The sequence below is a fragment of the Podarcis tiliguerta genome, assembly GCF_965153285.1.
Source record: "Podarcis tiliguerta genome assembly, chromosome: 11".
NCBI lineage: Eukaryota > Metazoa > Chordata > Lepidosauria > Squamata > Lacertidae > Podarcis > Podarcis tiliguerta.
Window position 1 is genome coordinate 31,908,263 of NC_139544.1, and position 22,633 is coordinate 31,930,895.

General features: G+C 40.6%; 1 protein-coding gene across 1 annotated transcript in view; it reads left to right on the forward strand.

Annotated features, from left to right (window-relative positions):
• EDIL3 (EGF like repeats and discoidin domains 3) overlaps window positions 1-22,633 on the forward strand; it is a 222,075-nt gene that overhangs the window by 111,199 nt on the left and 88,243 nt on the right. The window contains exon 4 of the mRNA XM_083404115.1: window positions 11,055-11,183. Coding sequence (XP_083260241.1) covers window positions 11,055-11,183 — 129 coding nt within the window. The remainder of the gene's footprint in view (window positions 1-11,054; window positions 11,184-22,633) is intronic.

A 22,633-nucleotide genomic window follows, 5' to 3' on the forward strand; every position in this document is an offset into this window, starting at 1 on the left:
CCAGATCTGCCTAGGGGTGTTTTACTGCAGCAGCGGGCACTGAGCCAAGGGGATGCAAAACAACAACAACATCTATATTTATACAGGTATCTACTTGGAAGATAAGGGACACGGGTGGCACTGTGGTTTAAGTCACTGAGCCTCTTGGGCTTGCCGTTAGGAAGGTTGGCAGTTTGAATCTGTGCGACAGGGTGAGCTCTCATTGCTCTGTCCCAGCTTCTGCCAACCTAGCAGTTCGAAAGCATACCAGTGCAAGCAGATAAATAAGTATTGCTGCAGCAGGAAGGTAAACGGTGTTTCCATGCACTCTGGCACTTGTCACGGTCCTCCGGGCACCAGAAGCGTGCACCAGAAAGCTATGTGGATAAACGCCGACTCCCTTCGCCTGAAAGGTGAGATCAGCACTGCACCCCATAGTTGCCTTTGACTGGACTTAACAGTCCAAGGGTCCTTTACCTTACATTAGAAGATCCATAGAAAAACAACTATACCAAAAGGAGTTATTGTGAAATTAGGAAATATTTGTGGGAGGGGGACCATTTTTTTTTTAAAAAAAGACCTAAAATAAATGGAAGAAAGACTACAGATTTATTACCCATTACTGAAAACAGCATCAATTTGCAGCACTACATAGACAAGTTCATTAAGGAAAATTAATTATGCCATAGTACTGTAATTCAGTCTCATCATTGTGTCACCGAACAGATAACCTGGATAACCAGGATTAATTGAGAGCTGATAGCAGAGGGTGGGCAGCCACAACAGCTATTAGGCATGAGATCATGTGTTGAATGAAAGTGGGGAGACCTTTGGATATCACCGTACCAGGGGAATTTAAACTGAAGTCATATTTTCTGCTAATATTTATTTAATTTGGACACCGCCCTTCATCTGATGATCACACGGCGGTTCACAATAACCCCAATGCACTCTATGTGGGGTCTTCCCCTGGACCTGGTCTGAAGGCTCCAGCTTGTAAGGAACAGTGCAGGCACTGTTGATGTGGACAGTGTATCTCCAGCACATAAACTCTGGTGCTGAAAAGCTTATACTGGCTGCCCATATGCTACTGGGCCTGCTTCAGGGTTCTTGTATTTATTTATTTTATTTGTGTCTTGAAATTTATACACCCCTTGATTGTGTGTGTGGGGGGGGACTCAAATCGGTTTGCACCCCCTAATGATTCCTGTATTCAGATGTTCATCACTGTAGCACAAAATCTGGGTATGAGGAAGCGTGACTCTGGTCTGTGAAATTCAGCCTGCAACCCTATACCCCCTTACATTTGAACTAAATGTGGCTTGCTTCTTGGTAGACGAGACAGGATTGCATTGTTAGGGAGTGATGAAGTTTGATTAAATGAGGCACAACTTTTCTTTTCAATCTAGTTTTTGAAAATCATTTCAGTTCAACATTTCCCCTGTGCTGCCAGTGTATCATTGTGAACATTCAGAGCTTTCGTACCCTTTGCACGTGCTCTGTTCCTGTCTGGAAAAGCCTGGATGATCATATTAAATTAATAAGCCGAGTGGGAAATACAAGCAAATGCAGAAGTCCCTGGCTGCTTTCACTATGCCTCTGTTCCTTCACACAAAAGCTAGCTACCTATCGCACCGTCTGAGGACACAGAGAGAAACCTTTCTGCTGGTTGCGAATGCTTTCAACTGCGTGCCTTTTCAAGTAATGTGGTGTGCTGATGGGAAGTCATTTATGTATTGTGAATGCATACCTGACTTTGGAAAGTGACATTACCTTTTGAAGAAGAAAATGGGGAAACATAAACTGTGTGATCTTTTAAATGCCTTAGGGATGAATACAACTTGGAGCTTGTCTGACATGAGTTTCAGACATCAATTTCAGAGAACTTGCACTTCGTGAACATCTACCAAATTTTGGTGCCATTGGCTAACAAGGACAATATGCAGAGTTCACACAACTATCTTCTGCTAGGAGTGTGTGTATGTACATGCTAACATGCATTTTATTCTGCCAATGGTTTCTTCTTCATTCCCTGATCCTCATTTTCTAAGCTGATGTACAAAGCCTTGCCAGCGGACAGTTGAAGTGGACAGGCAAACAGTCCTTACCCTTTTCCTGCCCGCTGACTTCTATTTTCGATCCCTCTCTGCCGTTCTTTCTCTCAGTCAGGGTTCTGAATTAGGTTTGCTGGACAAGGAGGAGCAGAAGTGGTTGTAAAGAAAATGTTGCAGCAATGAGTGGAATTATAAATAACCCAAAACAAATACGCACACTACTTCTCCCCTGCAAATTGCCTCTCTCTGCCGCTTTGCACATCAGCAGTAAACGGAGGATTTGGGGAGGGAAGTGGGCTATGTTTGCTGCCATGATGTATAGCTCTGGTCTCAAGACTGGCTTATTTTCAATAACCTTGGTCAAGCCAACAGCAAACATTCCAAGGAACTTAGAGATCTCTTAATGTTGCGACTGTTGCCATTGGATTGTTTCCAGGTCCTTCCTGTGTGACCAGAGATAAGAAGGGGAAATTACTGTTTGGTTTGTCTCCAGAGAGTAATTACCTCTCAATTCTGTGCTTAGCTCCTGGCATTTAGGGGCTGAGTTGCTTTTTCATTTGCTGGAAAGCTTCCACACACACCCAGCTACAAGTGGTGCTGATTAGATTGTTACTGGAGCAACACCTTCATCTTTTCCCAAGCCATAGCCTTCAAAAGCTTATGAACTATGCTGGAGGCTGTGCCCATGCACCTGGGAGATGACCCCACTCCCAAGTTGTTTCCAGGCCCAATTCTAGGTGCTAACATGGATGTTTTAAACCCTAAATGGCTAAGTACCAAATATTCAAAATACGATCTCCATCCCTACAGACTCTTCTGGGTGTTAAGTTCAGCAAGTCTTTGTTGTTCCACAGCCCTTGAAAATGTAGGGGATAATGGTCTGGAAGAGAGATTTCTCTGTTACCACCCCCTAAATTGTGGAACTTTCTCCCCATAGAGGTGCATCCAGCATCTTTGTTGTGAAGCTTTCACATGCCTCTTTACCCTGCCCCTTAACAGTTAAGGTATTTTGTTTTGTAAGACCCATCTGTTTTGTTTCATCTATATGATTCTGCTTTTGCTTGGAATTGATTTCTATATGGAGTTCAGGATAGTGTTAAGATTTGTGCTGGGCTTTGTATTCATCCATGAAGCTCACCCAGTGACTCTCGGATGCCCTTACCCATTCTCACCTATCTTACAGGTTCCTTTTATAGCATTCTAAGTTCCTTGAACCGAGGCTAGGATATAGATGTTATTGGGGGGTGGGGGGAGAGTGAAGATTATGCAATCATGGTGTGTGATTTATTCACCCCAAAGTAGCAACCATGAAGCTAGGGTAAGTTGTTAAAACAATATTCATACTTCATCTGTAAGCATCACACTTCAGTTAAATTCACATTCATTGCATTTCATCCATAAGCATGCTTACTAGTAGAAAACACCCACTAACCTTATTTTAAAAGTGACGAAGGTAGTGCATATGGTGATTTGGTTCATGGAGTTGTTTTTAGTACGCCATGCAGGAGCAGGTATGTGGAGAAAGCAGGTTGCCAAGAGATGACCGGACTCGGAAGCATGAAGATATGTGCAGACACATTTGTTTTTGAGTTAGTGCAAATTCAATTTCTCAAACCCCAAGCTACACCACGCATCCTTCTCGACACTGTTTCTGATTTATTCCTATTATTTATTTCCTTTGTCAGCATTTACATTTTACCTGGGGGGGAAATGGCTTTCTGCACTGTATCTGACAGCCTCTGTATTTTAAATCCAAACTACCTGTCACATTTGGAAATATTTAATCTCCAGTTCAGAGTTGGGTCCTCCCTGGTGTGCACATATTATGGAACTGAATTGACTGTATTTGTCACCAAGGCCAAGAAGTAACGTGGTTCCTGCCTTAAAGACCTTTTTGCTAACCTGTAGAGAAAACAGTCATTTCATTCCTTTGTGTAAAAACCTCAGATGTTTCAGCATCTGAAAAATCCAGAAACTGCCATCCTTCCCCACCCCCTTTTTTATTGATGATTACCTTATTAGTATCTTTCCAATGCAGAATGGGATTCTAACTGAATACTAACATCACACACATCTGAGAGCTCCTAGCACATACTAGTCCTAGCTATGGGGTTGTACTGAGAGTTGCAAACTGTAGAGATTTATTACTTTTAGTGTGCAATTAATCTTGTTGACATTACTTATATGAATGTGGATTAAAATGCCTGGAATGCATAGTGTTGAATCCTGTTGCTCATTAATATTGATCAAAGGCCATTGTTCTCTTTGTGTTAGAAGCTACTTAAAGATTACTTACAAAAATATTACTGCACTATTGATTTATTTTTATTTTTTAAAAAGATCCCCGAAGCCCATTATGCTTTCAAGCAAGACTACAGGAATTTGCTGTATAGATGGATGCTTTTGAAACTTCATCTGCATCTAATGTATAATATCAATCACATACAAAACTTGGTGGCATGTTCCCTATAGTATGCCAAAGATTTGCTATCTTTATTTCTGTGCATCATGTAAGCTGCCTATTTGTGTGTTGCCAAAACAGAGGACGAAAAGGAGGTTGAGGTCTACCATAACCTGTAAAGTCAATGATAAGATTAGCAGCACTATACTGCATACCGAAAATGACTTTTGCTGGAAACTGAACTTCAGAGACATCATAGAAGAACTTGCTATAAAAGAGCAGTTGGCCATTAGCATTATACAGGAGAAATTTCACACAGGGCTTCTTGCCAGGGAGGGTGGTTGACTCCAGATGTCTTGGTCTCCTTCAGAGCTTCTGCCCAGAAAAGAACGGTAATCCTAATTTGGGAACCAGTAAAAAGATGAGGGAAAGGCCTCATTAATGTGAATGGAAGCTCTTTGATTCTATAAAGAGAAGTCTATTGAGCCTTAAAGCTATGGGTGGGACTTACTCTGCCCGCTTGACTGCCACATAGATTCTGCTGCTGCTGCTTGCCTTGTAAAGTGGCTCATGGGCTGCTACTCTCCTTACCTATCAATTCATACCCATTTCTACTCATGGTGCGCCTCCTAAAATGAGTATTACAAGCAGGGACCATCCTCTTGCATTGAGCTGAATGGGAGAGCAGTTGCTAGTGTGGAACTCTGAATCCAGTGGAGCCACTGGACTTCAAGGGGGGAAAGGGCTTTTCAGCCACACAATCTGATGCCAGTTATAGAAGAGACATCTAATTATAAACTAATATGGGTTTGGCTAAGCACACCAAAAGTGGTTGAAGGAGCACAGCCTTAAAGGTTGTTGTGCTAGCTCTAAGAAACCATAAGCCAGTATTTTGTAAATTGGTATGTAGGACTGTGTGTTTTGAGGACAGATTTTAAGGATTATTTCAGTTGATATAATTGTATGGATGCCAAGAAGAATTTCCGATTGAATACATATTTTCATATTAAATTATGTTTGAGAGCTACACCGATGCCTCCAAGACCCTGATCCAGTTTGTGACAAATGTAAAGCCAACTGAAAGGACTGAAACTTAAATTACTTGCGGTCAATGAAATGTAAACATTACTAATTTCATCTGGATTGAGCCCTTTGTTTTGAAATCTTGAAATCAATATGTTATGTTACTTACAGGAACAACAATGATATTATTCAGATGTGTATAACTACACCCCTACCTACGAAATTATTGATGTGAAACATTTAACAAAGATTTTTCTAAAATAATAATTTGCTTCAAGCACACAAACTGAATAATTATTGCTATAATAATGCAAAACACAAATTACCTTTAAGATAAGCAGTATGCTGCTGCAAATGCAAATAGAACAGCCATAACTATGCATTATGCAAATCATAGATTACAAGAGATACTGAGGACTCGGCTACATTCATCACAATAATATGTTTTGAATGCGTTATAAACATCCAACACCAGATAGCGTCAGAGAGCAAGGGAGTTTATATGGATTTTTACATAGGCTCCCCCCCTTTTGTTGTAATGATTTAATTCCTGACTTATTTATAGTGTTTTAACCCGTGTCTATACCCACCCTGAGTTTTATGCAGTGCTATTTTTCGGGGGGGGGGGGGGGAGGTGCCGGAACTCACCTTGAATGCTTTTATACAGAATAAAGTGAAAAATCAAGAAAGCTAGTGGTGTGTGCATGCACATGCATGCGTGTGTGTAAGATATTTCTCATAGAATGATTTTGGAAGATGTTTAACATGTGGCAAAACAGCTCTTTCTTAGTATTTTGGCATGTGCTTTTTAAACAAATGGAAGGCAGCTAGATCAGTGTTTTTTATGAAGAAAGTTTCAGGTTCAGCCCTTGGCATCCCCTACTGAAACAGAATGGATAACAGGAGATGTTAAAGTAATCTAATGCAATCCCTAGAAACCCATTGCCAGTCAGAGTGGAAAATACTGGGCAGAATGGATCAATAAGGTAGCATCCTATATTTATTTGGGCCTGTTGGAGGTGAAACTATGTATTGACTATGTCCAGGATCCGAAGAACAATGCAACTAGTCCACTGAACCTAAGGAACTTTTGTGTTTCTCTTAAACTAAATCCTCAGGCTTTGTGACAAATAACTTTGAAACTGCTTGGAGTCTGCTGTTAAGAACGGCAAAAGTTTTCAGTTTGTTTGTTGTTTTGAAGCATCTAAGCCATAACAGACTGTGGCTGGCTCAAGGTTTGAGGGGACCCTGTGTGAAATGACTTGTAATGAACTCCCTTCTCTATTGGTGGACCCCTCAAGCTGATCTGAGGCAGTAGTAATACTCTTAGCAGCAATGCAGGGTGGCCAAGACCAGCAATCATATTGATTTCCCACAATGCCCTAGACTGATGCTAGGTGAGGGACATTCTGGCAAATGAAAATGGCACCCAGAGCCAGCCACCAATCACTGATCAACGTCTAAGCTGTAACTTTTTTTTTTTATAGATACTAATGTTGATTCAGCTATATAATTTTCAGATTCCAGCTGCTGGGAAGAATTCAACACAGCACACTGTGTTCCATCATTGCAAGCGTATCAGCTTGCCAGACAGTATGATCCCTCTTCTCCCCCCCCCCCCGCATGCTGTGCTTGAGGCTCTCCCAGCCCCCTCACCCTCATGGGGGCATGGGGGTACACAGGGGAAGAGAGGGGAGAAAGCCCCATTAAACTGGCTTCACATGGGCTTCTGCATGTAGAACTCATTAGCTGAAGCAAACCCAGTGTGTTCAAGTACATTGTCTACATGTATGTATTTATTTAACTATGTTACTTACAATGTGAATTATTGCTGTTAGTAGTAGCAGCAGTACAGTTTGGATTTGAATGTGGAATTTGTACTGTATTTCTTATACAGATTCCTTTTAGTTGGGATTTGTAAACCATTGAGAGATTTCTGTTGAAAAATGAAGCAGAATACAAATTAACTAAATAACTAACTAACATGTTTTTGGGGCAGAAAGTAAAACAGAAAACAGATGTTAATAAAGTTTGCTCTTGGCTTCTCCAAAGCGGAGCAGCACCAGAAGGAGAGATTATACACATAAGAATCCAACTAGGCTCTTTGGTGCACTATTAATCCTCAATAAAAAAAGAAAATAAACTAGCTCCCTAGTAGACTACTTGAGCCCAGAACCTTCAAGTATCCCTATTTTCCAGTGATAGTACCAGATTTACAGAAGCCATCCCACTTTTTTATTTAATCCTGGAATGTCCTGCTTTTCCTTAGGATGTCCCTATTTTCACTGGAGAAATGTTAGTGGGTATGGAGTTATCCGACCCCTGAGCCCTCTAAAGGCATGCCTGTATAGGGAAGTTTTTTAGTGTTTAATGTTTTATTATGTTTTTTATATCTGTTGGAAGCAACCCAGAGTGGCTTGGGAAACCCATTCAGATGGATGGGGTATAAATGGTTAAATAAAGAAATTAATAGGACATCCCTATTTTCATCAGATAAACGCTTTAGCTGAGCTTCCTCCAATATCTGGTTTTTTTGTGGTCTGGCCTAATGTGAAGAGTCAAATGAAGCCTTCATCCATTTCAGTTTTTATTTCTCAGTTAAATATTCAGAGCAATTTAAAACAAACAAAGCAAACAAGCAAACCTCATAGTGCTATGGGCATTACAGATAGAAAGCAAGCCATATATGTCTTCTTCTTTCTGAAATAAACATTTTATTATTAAACTCTATTAGCATTTCTATAATAAACTCTATTAACATTTGTTATGTGACAAATTCCTTATTAGGGGGTTGACAAATGTTCACAGAGAACTGGATTTACAGTGGCTTCTGGTTCACACTATTGCCTGTGCTCTATTGTTCTTGCTTTTCGTTGTTCCTCTGAAAATGCATTCTGAACCAAGCTGAATTTTGAATAAGTTCCACTTTGTGTAAAGAGTCAACAATCCTTTTATAAGGAAGAGAAAACTGGAAATTGTTATATAGAGTGTGACACATATGGAAATGTACAATTTTGTAAATGTTAATTAATTCCACCTCTAGTCTTTATTTATATGTAAATTAAATGGCAGGAAATAAAATATGATTTTAAATAGGCAAACATATATTTATTTTCATATTTTTTAAGCACACCATTGTAGTTCAAGGAATGAAGATTAGTTCTTTATTGTGGTGGAGAATTTAGAAGCGGTTGTGAAGAGCTCACTTCAGATGTTTCCAACCATGTAATCATTTTTTAAAATACTACCGGAATTGACTGCCAGTTCTTTGTAGGAGGAACATTTGAGGTAAAGAGTCTTCATCATTTGCCAGGTTTCATAAACACGTTGATGGAAAGTTGGTTTCCCTCCATAGCTTATTGGCACTGGAATAATGCAGAATACAGGAATGTATACTGTCAATGCTGTAATATAATGAAGATTATGGATTGGGTCCATGGTGCTCCCTCTTTCACAGAAGGATGCCATAAATGGATGGGTCTTGGAGGTCACCCCTGAGGAATGGAGGCAACTTTTCTCGATTCTTGAACCACACTACATCCCCCTGTGCCAAGCCCCATGCTATTCTGGATAGCCCCCCAGCCCTCTAGAGCATGTGGGAGAGTGCAAGTAGAAGACAGTGTAGTGGGGCAGTGGCACTCACCAGACCTCCTGACAGCTGAGTTGTTGCTGCTTTCCAGGAAGGAAAAGGGGATGGGCAAGATGGTGGGGGCCTCGCTGTGGTGCAAATACATTGGCAAGAGCACCAAGTTGGTTCTGCTGGTGCATTTGCACCATGATAGCCTCCCTGCTGCCTTGCCCCTCCCCCTCCCAGGAGACTCCAGAGGGCAATCCCCATCATATTCTCCCTAGGAGTGGGAAGAGACCAGCAGTGCCTCCTATTTGCCCACCGGCTGCTGTAGAGCCAACACAGGGGAGGATTGCTGAGGAGGCAGCAGATGTGTCCTCCAAGGAGCATGCGGCAGTCGTTGCTGCCACTGGCAGCAGCAGCAGGGAGCAGTACATTCCTTGGAGGTTGGATCTGCTTCCCCTGTGGATCCTGCCACCTGAGGCTGTTGCCTCACCTTGCCTCATAGGTGGGCCGACCCTGGAGTTTGCTGTTCTCCTCTTGTTTATCCAATTCTGGGAAGATTTTTTTCCCTTTATGGTTGGGCCCTCTGTGTTTCATAGCATGCGGTCTACACTCCAATGGCAAGTAACATTCAAAAGTGTGATGTTCTTGCATTCAACAGTGAAGACAGGTGCTAGTATCTTTGCCAGAAAAAAAGTTTATTAGTAACGTAGGTGAATCCTTGGCTCAGTTGGTTAGAGCAAAGTGCTGATAACACCAAAGTTGCAGGTTCGGGTTGGACTAGATGAGCCCCAGGGTCCCTTCCAACTCTAGAGTTCTATGATTCTTAACAGAGCCTGTCTTTGCCCCTGCCCCCACCCGCATCCTTACACGCACTACTTCCTTCTATGGGTGAGTTTGCCTTTCTAGCAATACACCTTAAAATATAGCATTAGAAAGGATTGGATGGTAACAAAACTAACAATTAGTCGCCTGAGAAACAGTTTCTATCCAAATGCAATTTTGGTTTTAAATGCAGTGTAAGGAGTCTCTATGGGAGTATATTGTATTTAAAAATGAGAGTTTTTAGGGGGCTAACCAAGTTGGGATAGCTGGGATAGCAGGCTTGCTGGTTTTTGAATGTCTTATGAAGATTTTTTTTCAATTTCGTTGTTCTGTATGGGACAATGACAATAAAGATTATCGTATCGTAATTAAAAAGGTACTCGGAATTCAGTGGTCTCTGTGGTATCAATGCCCATTTGTCTGATGATGAAATTTGTATGGTGGTGGTGATTAAATCCATTCTTTTCAACCTTTTCATGTGTTATTCAGAAAGGAAAACTACACTATTTGGCTCTCTTGTAAACAACAATGATTACTGGAGCTGGATCCCAAGCCAAACTGAGTCAATCTGGGATTTAGCAAAAGTCAAGCCTTTCCTGTATCAGTCTTTAGGGTCACAGCCAGCACTGTGACTCTCCAATGGTTTGACTTTACCACTGAAAGTTCATATTCTTCCATTGTCTCCCCAGACAGAGGCAGCCGTGGGTACAGGGGGAAGAATGAGACACAGGCAGGCTTCATGCATTGTGCCCCCCCTCCCCCGCATTCAGTCTGCATCATCCTGGGTTGAATTGGGGCCACTCCAAAGCACCAGATCAAGCTCTGAATCAGATTGGGAGAGCCATGCAAAGCCCTAATGATTACTAATATATTATATATTTTGGAAAGTTGTTTATTTGCTATGCAATTGGATACCTCTGAAGATATGGTAATCAAATTTTGCAGGATGGTACTTGAGATAAACGAACAGGTTTTCATATATATTTGGATACAATTGTTCAGTATTTTGAATCAGTATGGACTGAACCTTTCAAAACTGCACTGATTTCCCTAGCCTGCTAGTGGGTTAATACTTCCTGTGCAGATGTGTCTTCGCATAACCTTTATCACTTGATGACTAGGTGAAATAAGGGTAGCAAAGTGTCTTTCCTGCATTCATATTTGATGTGTCATTTTCTTTTCATTCTTTTTTATCTTTCAGGGCCATGCATTCCTAATCCCTGCCATAATGGTGGAATATGTGAAATTAGTGAAGCCTATAGAGGAGACACATTCATAGGCTATATTTGCAAATGCCCAGAGGGGTTTAATGGGATCCACTGCCAGCACAGTAAGTTTCAATATAATACTTTCTTCTTCTGCCCCTTTAGAACTACAATGCAATTCAGAGGTCACCAAGTTTTGGGGGCCTGTGGGCACCTTTGCAAACCAGAGAAAATGCTGTGGGCACCACACACACTCTAAACAAGGACACACTGTAACCTAATTCATCTTTCAAGCCTAATTTCAGTGGGAAAGGGGCAGTGGAGAGAATCCTGTGCACCAAGTAATGACACATTGGCAATACAACTTCTATCCTACAAAGAGGTGTGCTGGTACAATTTTATGGACTTCAGCCAACAGCTTTGGAAAACTATTACTGTTTTGATGGATCTTCTTCATATATTTTGGTAAGGTTGGCTATCAGTCCGAGGAGCTTTAAGAAAAGTGACAGGTAGGATTCCTCTATCCATGGACCTCGTGGGCTTACGGGGCGGTGGCAAGCTAAACAGCACTATGTGGCTCAGTGCAGCCACTACTTTAAGGTCTCACAATGCCCCAGATTGATGCTTAGTCAGGGGTAGTTAGGGAATTAGCATAGCTCCGAGTGCTGCTCAGACAGCCAGGCTATAACCATTTTTAAATGGGTGCCACAGAACACACATCAGCAGTGCTCTGGTAGGACTCACTGGAACCTTGGTAGCTGTCCAAAGATGCCAAGTGCTGATTCTGGTCATCACCTTGTGGCCGTTCAGACTTGTATCCTAGTTGTTCAGAAGGGCTCAATTCTGAATTCAGGATGGTGGAGGAGGGGAGAGATCTAATGATTTCTTCTTCTTCTTTTTCCATAGTATGTGTTTTTTAAGCACACACACACAGTGAGAAGAACTTGATTCCTTGTCATAAAATAAAGATGAGCTGAATTGGGTGTCAGAAAAGTGGAATGTGGCCGGATTTGCCGTAGGGCTCGTGGTTTCGTCTTGATGTTGTCAGCAGTTCATTTGGTTAATGATAGCTGGAGATGAAAAGGGTTGTAAAAAGCAGATATTTATGCTAATAGGTTTTCCCCTATATTCGCTCTTTCAACCCATTTTAATACCAGCCTGAGACAGGTGCTCTTAGTCATGTTATTTAATTCAATAGGAAGACTTTCCTGAGGGCTTTATTAATGAACACACTGGATTTAAAAGCAATGGGCTTCTAACATTTAGGCTAAAGGCACAGCATTCATTTTACCTACAATTTGTTATAACTACTTGGGAAAATATCTATTAAATTATGAATTAGACTTCTACCACCACCACCTTTTCTCATGATTTTGGGATTAAAAAGATGAAGGACTTTTAATGCTTGTTTTCTCCATGTGAGCAATGCTAGGTCTTCTCCATCATGGAAGGCTTAGAGCAGGGATGGAGGACATGTGGCCCATCAGATATTATACTACAGCTCCTACCAACCTCAGACAGCATGGCCAATGGTCAGGGATGATGGGGGTTGTAGTCTAGCAACGTTTGGGGGTCTACAGATTTCTCATTCCAGACTTAGACAACACAGCAGCAAGAAGCAAACATGAACCCAGCTTTGTCTCTCAGCAAGAATGGCATAGACATGTGGAAACCACTGACTCCACCAGGATTAAACAAGTCCAGTGACACCTGGTGAATAAACCATATATTGAGATGATCAATGCGCATTTTTAAAATGTGAAAAGTTTTATACCTGGCTATCCCCTATACAAATAAGTCTTTCAAAGAAGCTTGTAATTAAAAACTAAATATAAAAGCAATAGTAACTCAATCATAAAAATCCAAGTTAATAAAGCCAAAAGCAGCCAAAAACAAAAAAAAACACAGGACAGCACTAACAATCAATGCATTAACCAACAAGATTCAAAAACATATTTAAAAGGGGAAATTGTCAGTTGCTAGAAGTGGAAAAGAAAAAGAGAACCTACCGTATTTTTTGCTCTATAAGACTCACTTTTTCCCTCCTAAAAAGTAAGGGGAAATGTGTGTGCATCTTATGGAGCGAATGCAGGCTGCGCAGCTATCCCAGAAGCCAGAACAGCAAGAGGGATTGCTGCTTTCACTGCGCAGCGATCCGTCTTGCTGTTCTGGCTTCTGAGATTCAGAATTTTTTTTTTCTTGTTTTCCTCCTCCAAAAACTAGGTGCGTCTTGTGGTCTGGTGCGTCTTATAGAGCGAAAAATACGGTAACCTCCTGAGGTGGGCGGGTCTACATATGAGGTGCCACCACAGAAAAAGTCTTCTTGTATGTTGCCACCAACCTGTCTCCTAAGACAGTAGCACATGCAAGAGAGGCAAAACAGCTGACAAACATGTAAGCGTAAAAGGTGTTTGGGGCTTCAAGTAGTCTGGTCACAAGCTGTTTAGGGCTCTATATGTGATAGCCCTTGGATTGGTAGCCAGTGCTGCTGATACGTTTATGGGGTCACATGATCCCAGATTCTTGCCCTTGTTAAGATTTTAGCAGCAACACTACACCTCAGTTGTTTCAAAACAAGGCCTGAATCCAGGCTGAAATCTGTCTAGTTAATCAGTTTCATTTGGGATTCTTTGAATTGGGTCACCAATAAATGCTTAAGCATCATATTAAAAAATGGAATATCGGGCACTGACTTATGATTCTTCAATACAGCAGAATCTAAAGATTGCTGCTTTAAAAGACAAACTATTGCCATTTGTAGACAGGGCAGAATAGAACCCTTAAGGAGAATTCAAGATTTCCACCACACAATCAGCTAGTCCTCCTCCGGTTGCTAGTCTGGATGGGCAAAGCTCAAGTACATCTTTGAACAAGCTTCCTGATACAAGGATCTTGTCTAAGCTGCTCCCGAACTACTGTGGACCTTGATGTAGAGAAATTAGCCTTTTATCACTGCCAGCATTGCCACAGAATAAATGTGAAAGTGGACTCTAGCTGTGTTCAGTCAGATTCATAACGGGTCTGCTTCTCTTGCAACTAGTTTTCTCTTACCCATTTCATTGCCAACAAATCATCAGTAAACTGGAAAACCACAGTGTGTACAAATGGACAAATATAATGTGTTGGTCAATTATGGGAATTGCTGATTTAGCTTTTCACACAACCATAGTTTCTCACAACTGTCAGGATTGTATTTAAAACAAAAACAAAAACGACCCACTGTATATTCTTAATTTTAAAAGAATCTTATAGAAATAGAGTTGTCAGAGCAAAGGGGAGCTAGGCATTCCTGTAGTAACTTCAAAGTGAACATGTACAGTACCATTTTTATTACCAATGATTCTTTATTTTTGCCTCCCCCACCCCCAATTTCTTAAGAATATGCGTAATACCTTTTTCAGAAGCAAATATCACACAACACCATTTTTTTCAACTAGGAGAATATCTGCACTATCTCTTACTGTAGACTGGTATTTAGAAAATCAATACTGTACTTAAAGAGGAACTATGATAACACACTGACACTGTAGGTGCAAAATTTAAGCTATAATCAATATTGTAAAGTACTGCACCCCAGTCATTCTTGGGTTCCTTTGTTTTTTCAGTTGAAACATTCCAGCAAACATTACCTTGACTAATGGAGTGATTATGCTTTGATTGGATACCACTACTCTCTGTCAGCTACTAACAAGAAATTTCATTTATCTAATATAAATGTATCCAAAATGTAAATAAATGAACTTCAGGCTATATTTGTAGCATTTTAGAAAGCTGAACTCCTTTCCTAAATGCATCAACAGAGAGTAATCTAGTTGATTAAACACATTCTCCAGAGTGGTGCATGTTTTTGTCCAATTCGTTGCTAACAAATTTATATAGGCTTATAAAATATCTCCTCCTTGCTTCCTTGTCTGTGAACTCATTGGAATTCAGGTATGTGCTCTGCTGAAACTTATGCTGTGTGCAGAAGCTGAGTGACCTCATTCCAAAGCAAGTGGCTTCTTCTGGAATTCAGATTGCTGAGTGTCGACCTGTAATTTAGTTTATCTCAAATTGTAATATCTAATATTATCCAACCAAATCAATTAAACTAGATAATTAGAAAACCTATCACACAACACTGACAAAAGCATGCCAACGAATCTCAAAATGAATATTTCTGTGATTCCCTGACATTTGGTTCATGTACTGGATCATGTACACAATTAATATGTAAATTGCAGAGCATATCACTATTAATTTTTACTGAATTCATATGCTGAGCTTGACAGCTGTGGCTTATTATTAATGTTTCAATATCCCTCAAAAGCTCCTGATGCTTCATTGGTGATACCAATAGGCACATATTCTCTATGCCACTGTGAGGGGTCATAAATTGAACTGCAATTAGTATGGGTGGGAAAGAAATCCCAGATGCCTCGAATGCAGTTGCTAATAATGTGATATAATTTAGCACTGAGCTGTGAAACAAAGTGTGCAGATGAGAAGCCATGCTGATTTCTACCATTATCAGACCTTGTGTAACAGATGCATTGTTCTAGACACATCCTGAGGTATTAAAGGATTCCTAGGCTTTCAAAACAAGACTGCTTAACCACCTCATTAAAGGCTATCTTGCAACTGTACAATTCTCTGCTTCCCAGAATTTTATTCCTCACATTTTGTACCCCATGATTCCTCCAAGGAGCTCAGGAAGACATATGTGGGTCCACCCCATTGTTTGGTTCACAATAAAACCTTGTAAGGCCTAGGATCACCCTGTGAGAGGGAATGTCAAATGCAGGTCTCTCCCAGTACAAGTCCATCACTCTAACCACATTGCCAATTTTCCTCAACTGTTTAAGTGGAATTGGCATACAGTAGCTCCTAGTTCATTTATTTATTTAATAAAAGTTATATAGTGCTTGATTGGAGAAAAAACCTCCAAGTGGTTCATGAATCATCAGTGAGCTATACCCCATCTAGGACAATGATACTATTCTCACACAGGCAGTCCAAGATGGTAGGCCTGCTCTTGCTTATCTACAGTTCCTAACCTAAAGCAACTACTCACCATCAATAACACACCACATAACAGAACCCCAAATACAAGGGCCAGACCTGCAACAAGTCCAAATGCCAACTCTGTACCTAAATCCACACTGGCAACATTGTCACAGGACCTGTTAACAGAAGCCACAACCATTCACCTGCCTATCTTCCAAGTTTGTAAGTGATTTCCTCTATGGTAATGCCCCTTTGCTTCCTACATCAGCTTCAGCAGAACAGCAGCTTCTCTATTGATGCTGAGCTGGACAAGCTTATTTGCAAGGCAGCTACAGCAATGTAGGTATGGGAGAATGTGATGCTAACATCCAATACCAAGGCAAAGGTCTACCAGGCATGTGTTTAGCACACTGCTTTATGGAAGTGAGTTGTGGGCAACTCACAACCATCTGAGCAATCTCTCAGCACCTTCCACATGCATTGTGTCACAAAGATTTGGTGTATCACATGGCAGGACAGATTTTTTTTTAAAAAAGATGTGCTCTCCCAAGCCCACATTCCCAGGATATACACAGTTTTCCTATAAATATTCATTGACATTTTTCAGTCACTAGATCAATTACAGTTTATTATACATCATATTGATTCAAGCAAATGACAAGTGATATAATGGATGATCCCAGTGTTCTATTTTTTAAAAAAGATGCAATTAACTTGTAGACTCTGTTGCCTCACCATTCCAAAAGAACAAAGTCTTTGAAAATATTATCTGGCCCCAAAACAACAAGTAAGCAAGACATGACATGCATTTAGAGGTAGACAAACAGATCTCTTTTCATTGTCTCTTTCTGCATTAGTCTATAAATATGTAAAAATCAGCTTGAAAATCTAAATATGTATTTAATATGCACATTTTAATGCAGTTTTATATGCTTTAAAAAACCCCAAACTGTGTTGCAATGGCAACTTAGAATTAGTTCAGTTTCTTTAAAAAAAGGTTTCTCATTGATCATAGAAGTTTAGCATTAGAATGGACTCCAAGGGTTGTCTAGGGTTGTCCTGCAATGCAGGAATCACAGCTAAATAATCCCTAACAGATGGCATCCAACCTCTGTTGAAAAACCTTCATTGAAGGAGAGTTCACCACCTTACAAGGTAGTCCTTTCCCCTGGCAAATAGCTCTTACTAAACCACAGAGCCTAGGACTTGCCAATCAGAAGGTCGGCGGTTTGAATCCCCGTGATGGGGTGAGCTCCCGTTGCTTGGTCCCTGCTCCTGCCAACCTAGCAGTTCGAAAGCACATCAAAGTGCAAGTAGATAAATAGGTACCACTCTGGTGGGAAGGTAAACGGTGTTTCCGTGTGCTGCTCTGGTTTGCCAGAAACAGCTTAGTCATGCTGGCCACATGACCCGGAAGCTGTATACCGGCTCCCTCGGCCAATAAAGCGAGATGAGCGCCCCAGAGTCAGCCACGACTGGACCTAATGGTCAGGGGTCCCTTTACCTTACTTTTTTATAATTTATTGTGCTAGCGTATTGTGTTTTGTATGGGGCCACCCTTGAAGATGGTCTAAAGCAGGGGTCAGCAACACAAGCAGCCCATGGGGGTCATTTAACCGTTCCATGGATCCCTGCCACCCACCCAGTTGGCTCCCGTGTGCCGTGCTAAACCGGTGTGGAGCAGAGTGGGCACCGCCTTCCACGACACTGGCCGGCTTCCCATTGGCTGCAGGAAGCTCCTGCAGCCAGTGGGAAGCTGCACACGCTTCCTCCAAGCTGGAAGGAGCGCTGTAAATAGCGTTTGTTTGTGTGTCTGTGTGTGTGCGTGCGTGCGTGCGTGCACTCCAGCCCACCACAATGTCTGCAGGACGGTGAACTGGCCCAAGCCACAAAAACTTTGCCGACCCCTGGTCTAAAGGCTACACCTAAAGCAGAATGTGGCTATTAGGTTGCTGAGTGGGGCAGCCTGATAGGACCATGTGTCACTGAAAGTTCTGCACTGGTTGCCAGTGAGCTGTCAAACCCAGTTCAAGGTGTTAATACCAGCATACAAAGCCCTAAATGGCTAGGGATCCAAATACCTAAAGAAATAACTCTCCCAGTATCAACCACTTTGGGCCCTATGATCAGCAGGTGAGGGGATCACCACGCATCTGAACAAAGCCAATAAATATGGACTAAAATTAGGATGTTTTCATGAAATCAAACATAACAGCATCAACAAATCTTTTTAGATAATGAATATCAGCCGTACAATTTTGACAAGAATTGTATATTTGTTTTTTGTTTGCATCATCCATATATCTGCTGAGGTAATTCACTGTTGCATTTGTATCCCAATCATCTTCCAAGGCGCTCAGGGAAATGTGCATAAAGTTAATTTATTTCCCTCCTCACTCGTCATGATACCATTGTAAAAAGGAAAGCAAATCTGAGAAATAGTAATTTACTTGCCCAGGGCCACCCAGAGTAGCTGTGCAGAAATTAGACTCCAGCTGTATGAGGTCCAGTTCCAATTCTAACAATGTAGCACTACATGAATTCAGGAACTTCTGGGTTTTGTATACTTCACATTCTGACGGTAGCGCCTTTAAACGCTTCAAGCTTAAGTAAATAATTCTCCAAAATCAGCATTATATAGCAATCCTCAGTTAAAGGAAGAAATTGTTATTTCCACCAATAGGGGTTTGCTTGGAGAAAGGCTCACACAATAGACCAAATGCTGGTTTATATGCTAATTCTCATTTTTATCACTCAGTACAGCACACTTATCATAAAGTGTGTAACTTATGTAAATATTTTCAGTTTTTCTCCAGATTATTTATTCAAACAAGCAAAAGCTATTATCTGAGCCCTGAGCGTATTTTATTTTTCTCCATTATCCGTTTCCCTCAATTTCTTAGAAAGTATAAGTTTTTCTCCAGTTCTCTTTCAAAAAGTGGCTTGTTTTCTTCCTTTGAAATAAAGAGTGAAAAAGTCATTTTATATTGAATCAGCACAATCTCTCCCTTTCCTCCCCAGAACTTCAGAGAGAAGGAAATGTTTGTTGCTCTTTTTTGTCTCTCCAGGAGACCCTTCACATTCAGACAGCTTTTTGAAAATGACCTATTGGCCATTTGATTCTCATGAAATGTCTTGACTTCTAAATTTGGAGGTTGCTGGTAACCTTAATGTCTGTGTCATGACACAGTATGCAACACTGTATCAGTAGAGGAAAACAGAGACTAATTTAAGACAAAATAAAAGAGAGACTGAGCCTAGTTTATCTGAAGAAAAAAGAAATCTGATTCAGCTGCACATAATTTGGCAAAGCTATTATATTTAAATATGGGGAAAGTATTTCAACTTTCTGCCATTTCTGTTATTGAAATTCAAGTGATAGTTGAAAAGCTGCTTCATCTTGCATTTCAGCTGGACTCTTGCATATGAGCCACCCAGTTATTGGTGAAAGGGAAGTGCAAGCTTGGCGCCGGTGTACATATCACACGAGTCCTGCTGGGATTGATTATAGCTAAGTGGTAGAACATAGGCTTTGCATTCAAGGGGTCACATTCTCAATATCTGGTACCTCCACCAGGGTGAAAGCACTTTCCTTGAGCTGAGATCCTGGAAAGCTGTTGCCAGTTAGAGCAGACAAAACTGGACTAAATGGGCAAATTGACCTGGTAGAAGGCAGCTTCTTGTGTTCCTGTGGAGGCCAGTTGAAACAAATGCATGGTATGTTCAACCACACCATGACATAAAACTGCCCATGTGAGGCAAACAATCCTGGTTACAATCCAGGCTACACCTACCATGCGTAGAAGTTGCCATGTGGAATTTTAACCGTTACCCATGTAGCTATTATAAAGAATAGTTGCTCTGAATTCTTGGCTTAATCATCAAGCAATTAAAAAGATACTGAAACTTCTAACCAGAAACAGCATGATAGAAGAAATGCATGTCCACCAGATTATGCCAATCAGTCATGCTCGTCATTGCTGCTAAATAAAAATATGCAAATTACCCCATGATGTATTTTTAATGCAGCCCTTTGGACTGAGCAGATGGCTTAGATTGTATGGTTTGGCTGGTTCCACCCCACTATCCCCAACCTTTCTTTCTCAGTGTTGAGCTTGTTTCACTTTCCTTTTGATTACCTTATGATGATAAATTGCCATTTTCAGAAGTAATCAGAATAAAAGGTCCACTTCGTCCAACATTCCATTTTTAACAGAAGGTAGTCAGATGCTCCTGGGAAGCTTACAAGCAGAACATGAAAACAACTGAACACCCCTGCTGTTTATCTCGGCACTTCTGTAGGAATGGGTCAGTTGGATGAATCTGGTGTTCATATGTATATTGCTTCTGAAGGTAGCTTAACTGCTGTTGTGATCTCATTTCCCACAAGACTTTAGCATTTAGGAAACAGACTTATTGAATCCACTCACATTATCATCTGAGGGCAGTCCTATAAACATGAGGGCTTTCACAATGAGACATTCTTATGTCTGTCCTTGTTCAGAAAGAGGTCTTTATTGGAATTAAAAGGTTTTTTTGGGGGGGAAAACAAATTTAAGCTTTTTCCTTTCTTTTAATAAAAGGTTTGTCAGAGAATTTTGCTGGTTTGAAATGTAGCTAAGCATCTATTATACACAAGGGGATTTAAAATGATATTTGCTAAAGGATGATGGCTTTATAATCTTGCCGGAATTGAGTTTACCTTCGGCATTAAGGCATCTCCAAATGTATTCTGTGTGAACCTTTCTTGTACTGACAGGCCAGTTTGTGCACAAGAAATATAACCAACAACTTTCATGAAGTTTTCAGAGTTTAATTTTGTTTTTGTTTTTTAACCCAATATATGCTCCTGCAAAACAACTAGTATATGCTATTAGAGAAAATTGCAGCACACTCTTGCGCATGTATACTGGGAAGCGAGTCCCACCATGTGCAATGGGACTCTCTCAGATAAGGGCTTAGCCACACTTTTGCCCTGCTCTTTCCAGGCACAGGTTTTCTAATGAAAATGGCGCTTTAACTTATAGACCTTGCCCGGAAAGAGCAGGTGAAAGGTAAGTGTGCAGAAACCCTTAGGGTACAGCTTATAACCACTTTTGCACAGAGATCATTTGGATCATACTGTACAACTTTGACAGGTAGTATTTGCCTGGATTCTGTTCCTTCCTGTTACCTGTAACATAGAATACTTTTTAAATAACGTGACCAGCACCTGGTTGCAAATTTTACTTGCACAAGAAAACCATGTTCTCTTGGAAAAGTGCTTATTCTGTCTGTAGACTGAAATGTTCTAGTAATTTTGAACTATTCCTCTAATGATTTTTAACTTTCTTTCATATGACCTTTCAAATTGTTTTTTCAACAACACTACTACTACTGGTAATAATAATACAATCTGTCAAAGTACTGGTTATACATACAGTCACTTTTGGTAATCAGGTTCAATAAAAATGATGGGAATTATTTCCCTGGAAGCATACTTTTAAAGTGTGAAATTACATGGGAAATAAGTTAATGGCATTACTAAGAAGCCTATCCCAGTATATATTAAAGGTAATTAAAAGGGGGGGGGGTATTAACTATCTCCATATCGTTGAGAATGTTTTAATTTTCAGCCAATATTCACTCTCTTCAGGCAAGATCCAATTCTAGTAGACGGGGGGGGGGGGCGGTTTGCTTCAGACAATGTTTCATTCATAGGAATGGGTCCTCATGTTATTCCATGTTGAAAGCTGTCACCTTTGAAGGACTTCATACCATGTGACCTTTATAGAGAGGAAGAGCTACGTTGACCCCTTTTAGAATTTTCCATATAGCTGACAACTTCTGCCCTGAAGTAGATATCATTTCCCACAGAGTAAGGGCCTACTGTGAAGGTGATATTGACTGAATTGCAACTTTTCTAGAGTAGACACTGAAGAAATAGCTTTACAGTACTTTTCAGAGCTGTGTGCAGTCCAATGGATCAATTTCTATCAATTTTAAGTGAAGGACAGGAGATAGTAAAGGACTGGCTCCATTTCTTATTTAAAACATTATGGTCTTCATTTTGGAAATACAATAAAAATGCAGCCAATGGATCAAAACATTCAACAGGGTTGAAACAGCTACATCTATTGCCATATCTTGATACTGTGGGACAAAGTATAGTGTCTAAGTTTCTGCAGCCATCAATTATGCATTCTTCTGTTCCAGTTATGGCTTATGTCCAAATCTCATAATGCTCTTTTATGTCACATCAGTTTCAATGAAAGTGGGTTGATCATATAGCTGTCTTCCACTGAAACTAACAGAGGTGTTAAAGTGTCTTAAATTGAATACATTGCATCATATATATATATATAGAGAGAGAGAGAGAGAGAGGGAGGGAGGGAGGGAGAGATATTATTGGTTGGTCCTTAATTGTGTATTTGAAAGGGAGGGAAAGGTATAAGAGTTTCAACAGTGTTAAAATAGTTTATGCTTTATTGCATTCTTCAGTGAAAATATGTTTGCAACCCGTACTTACCGTACACAATCTCACAAAGTGTCTGACTTTCTTATTGTGTAAAATGCAAATGTTACATTGAATATCTGTCTCATATTGTCA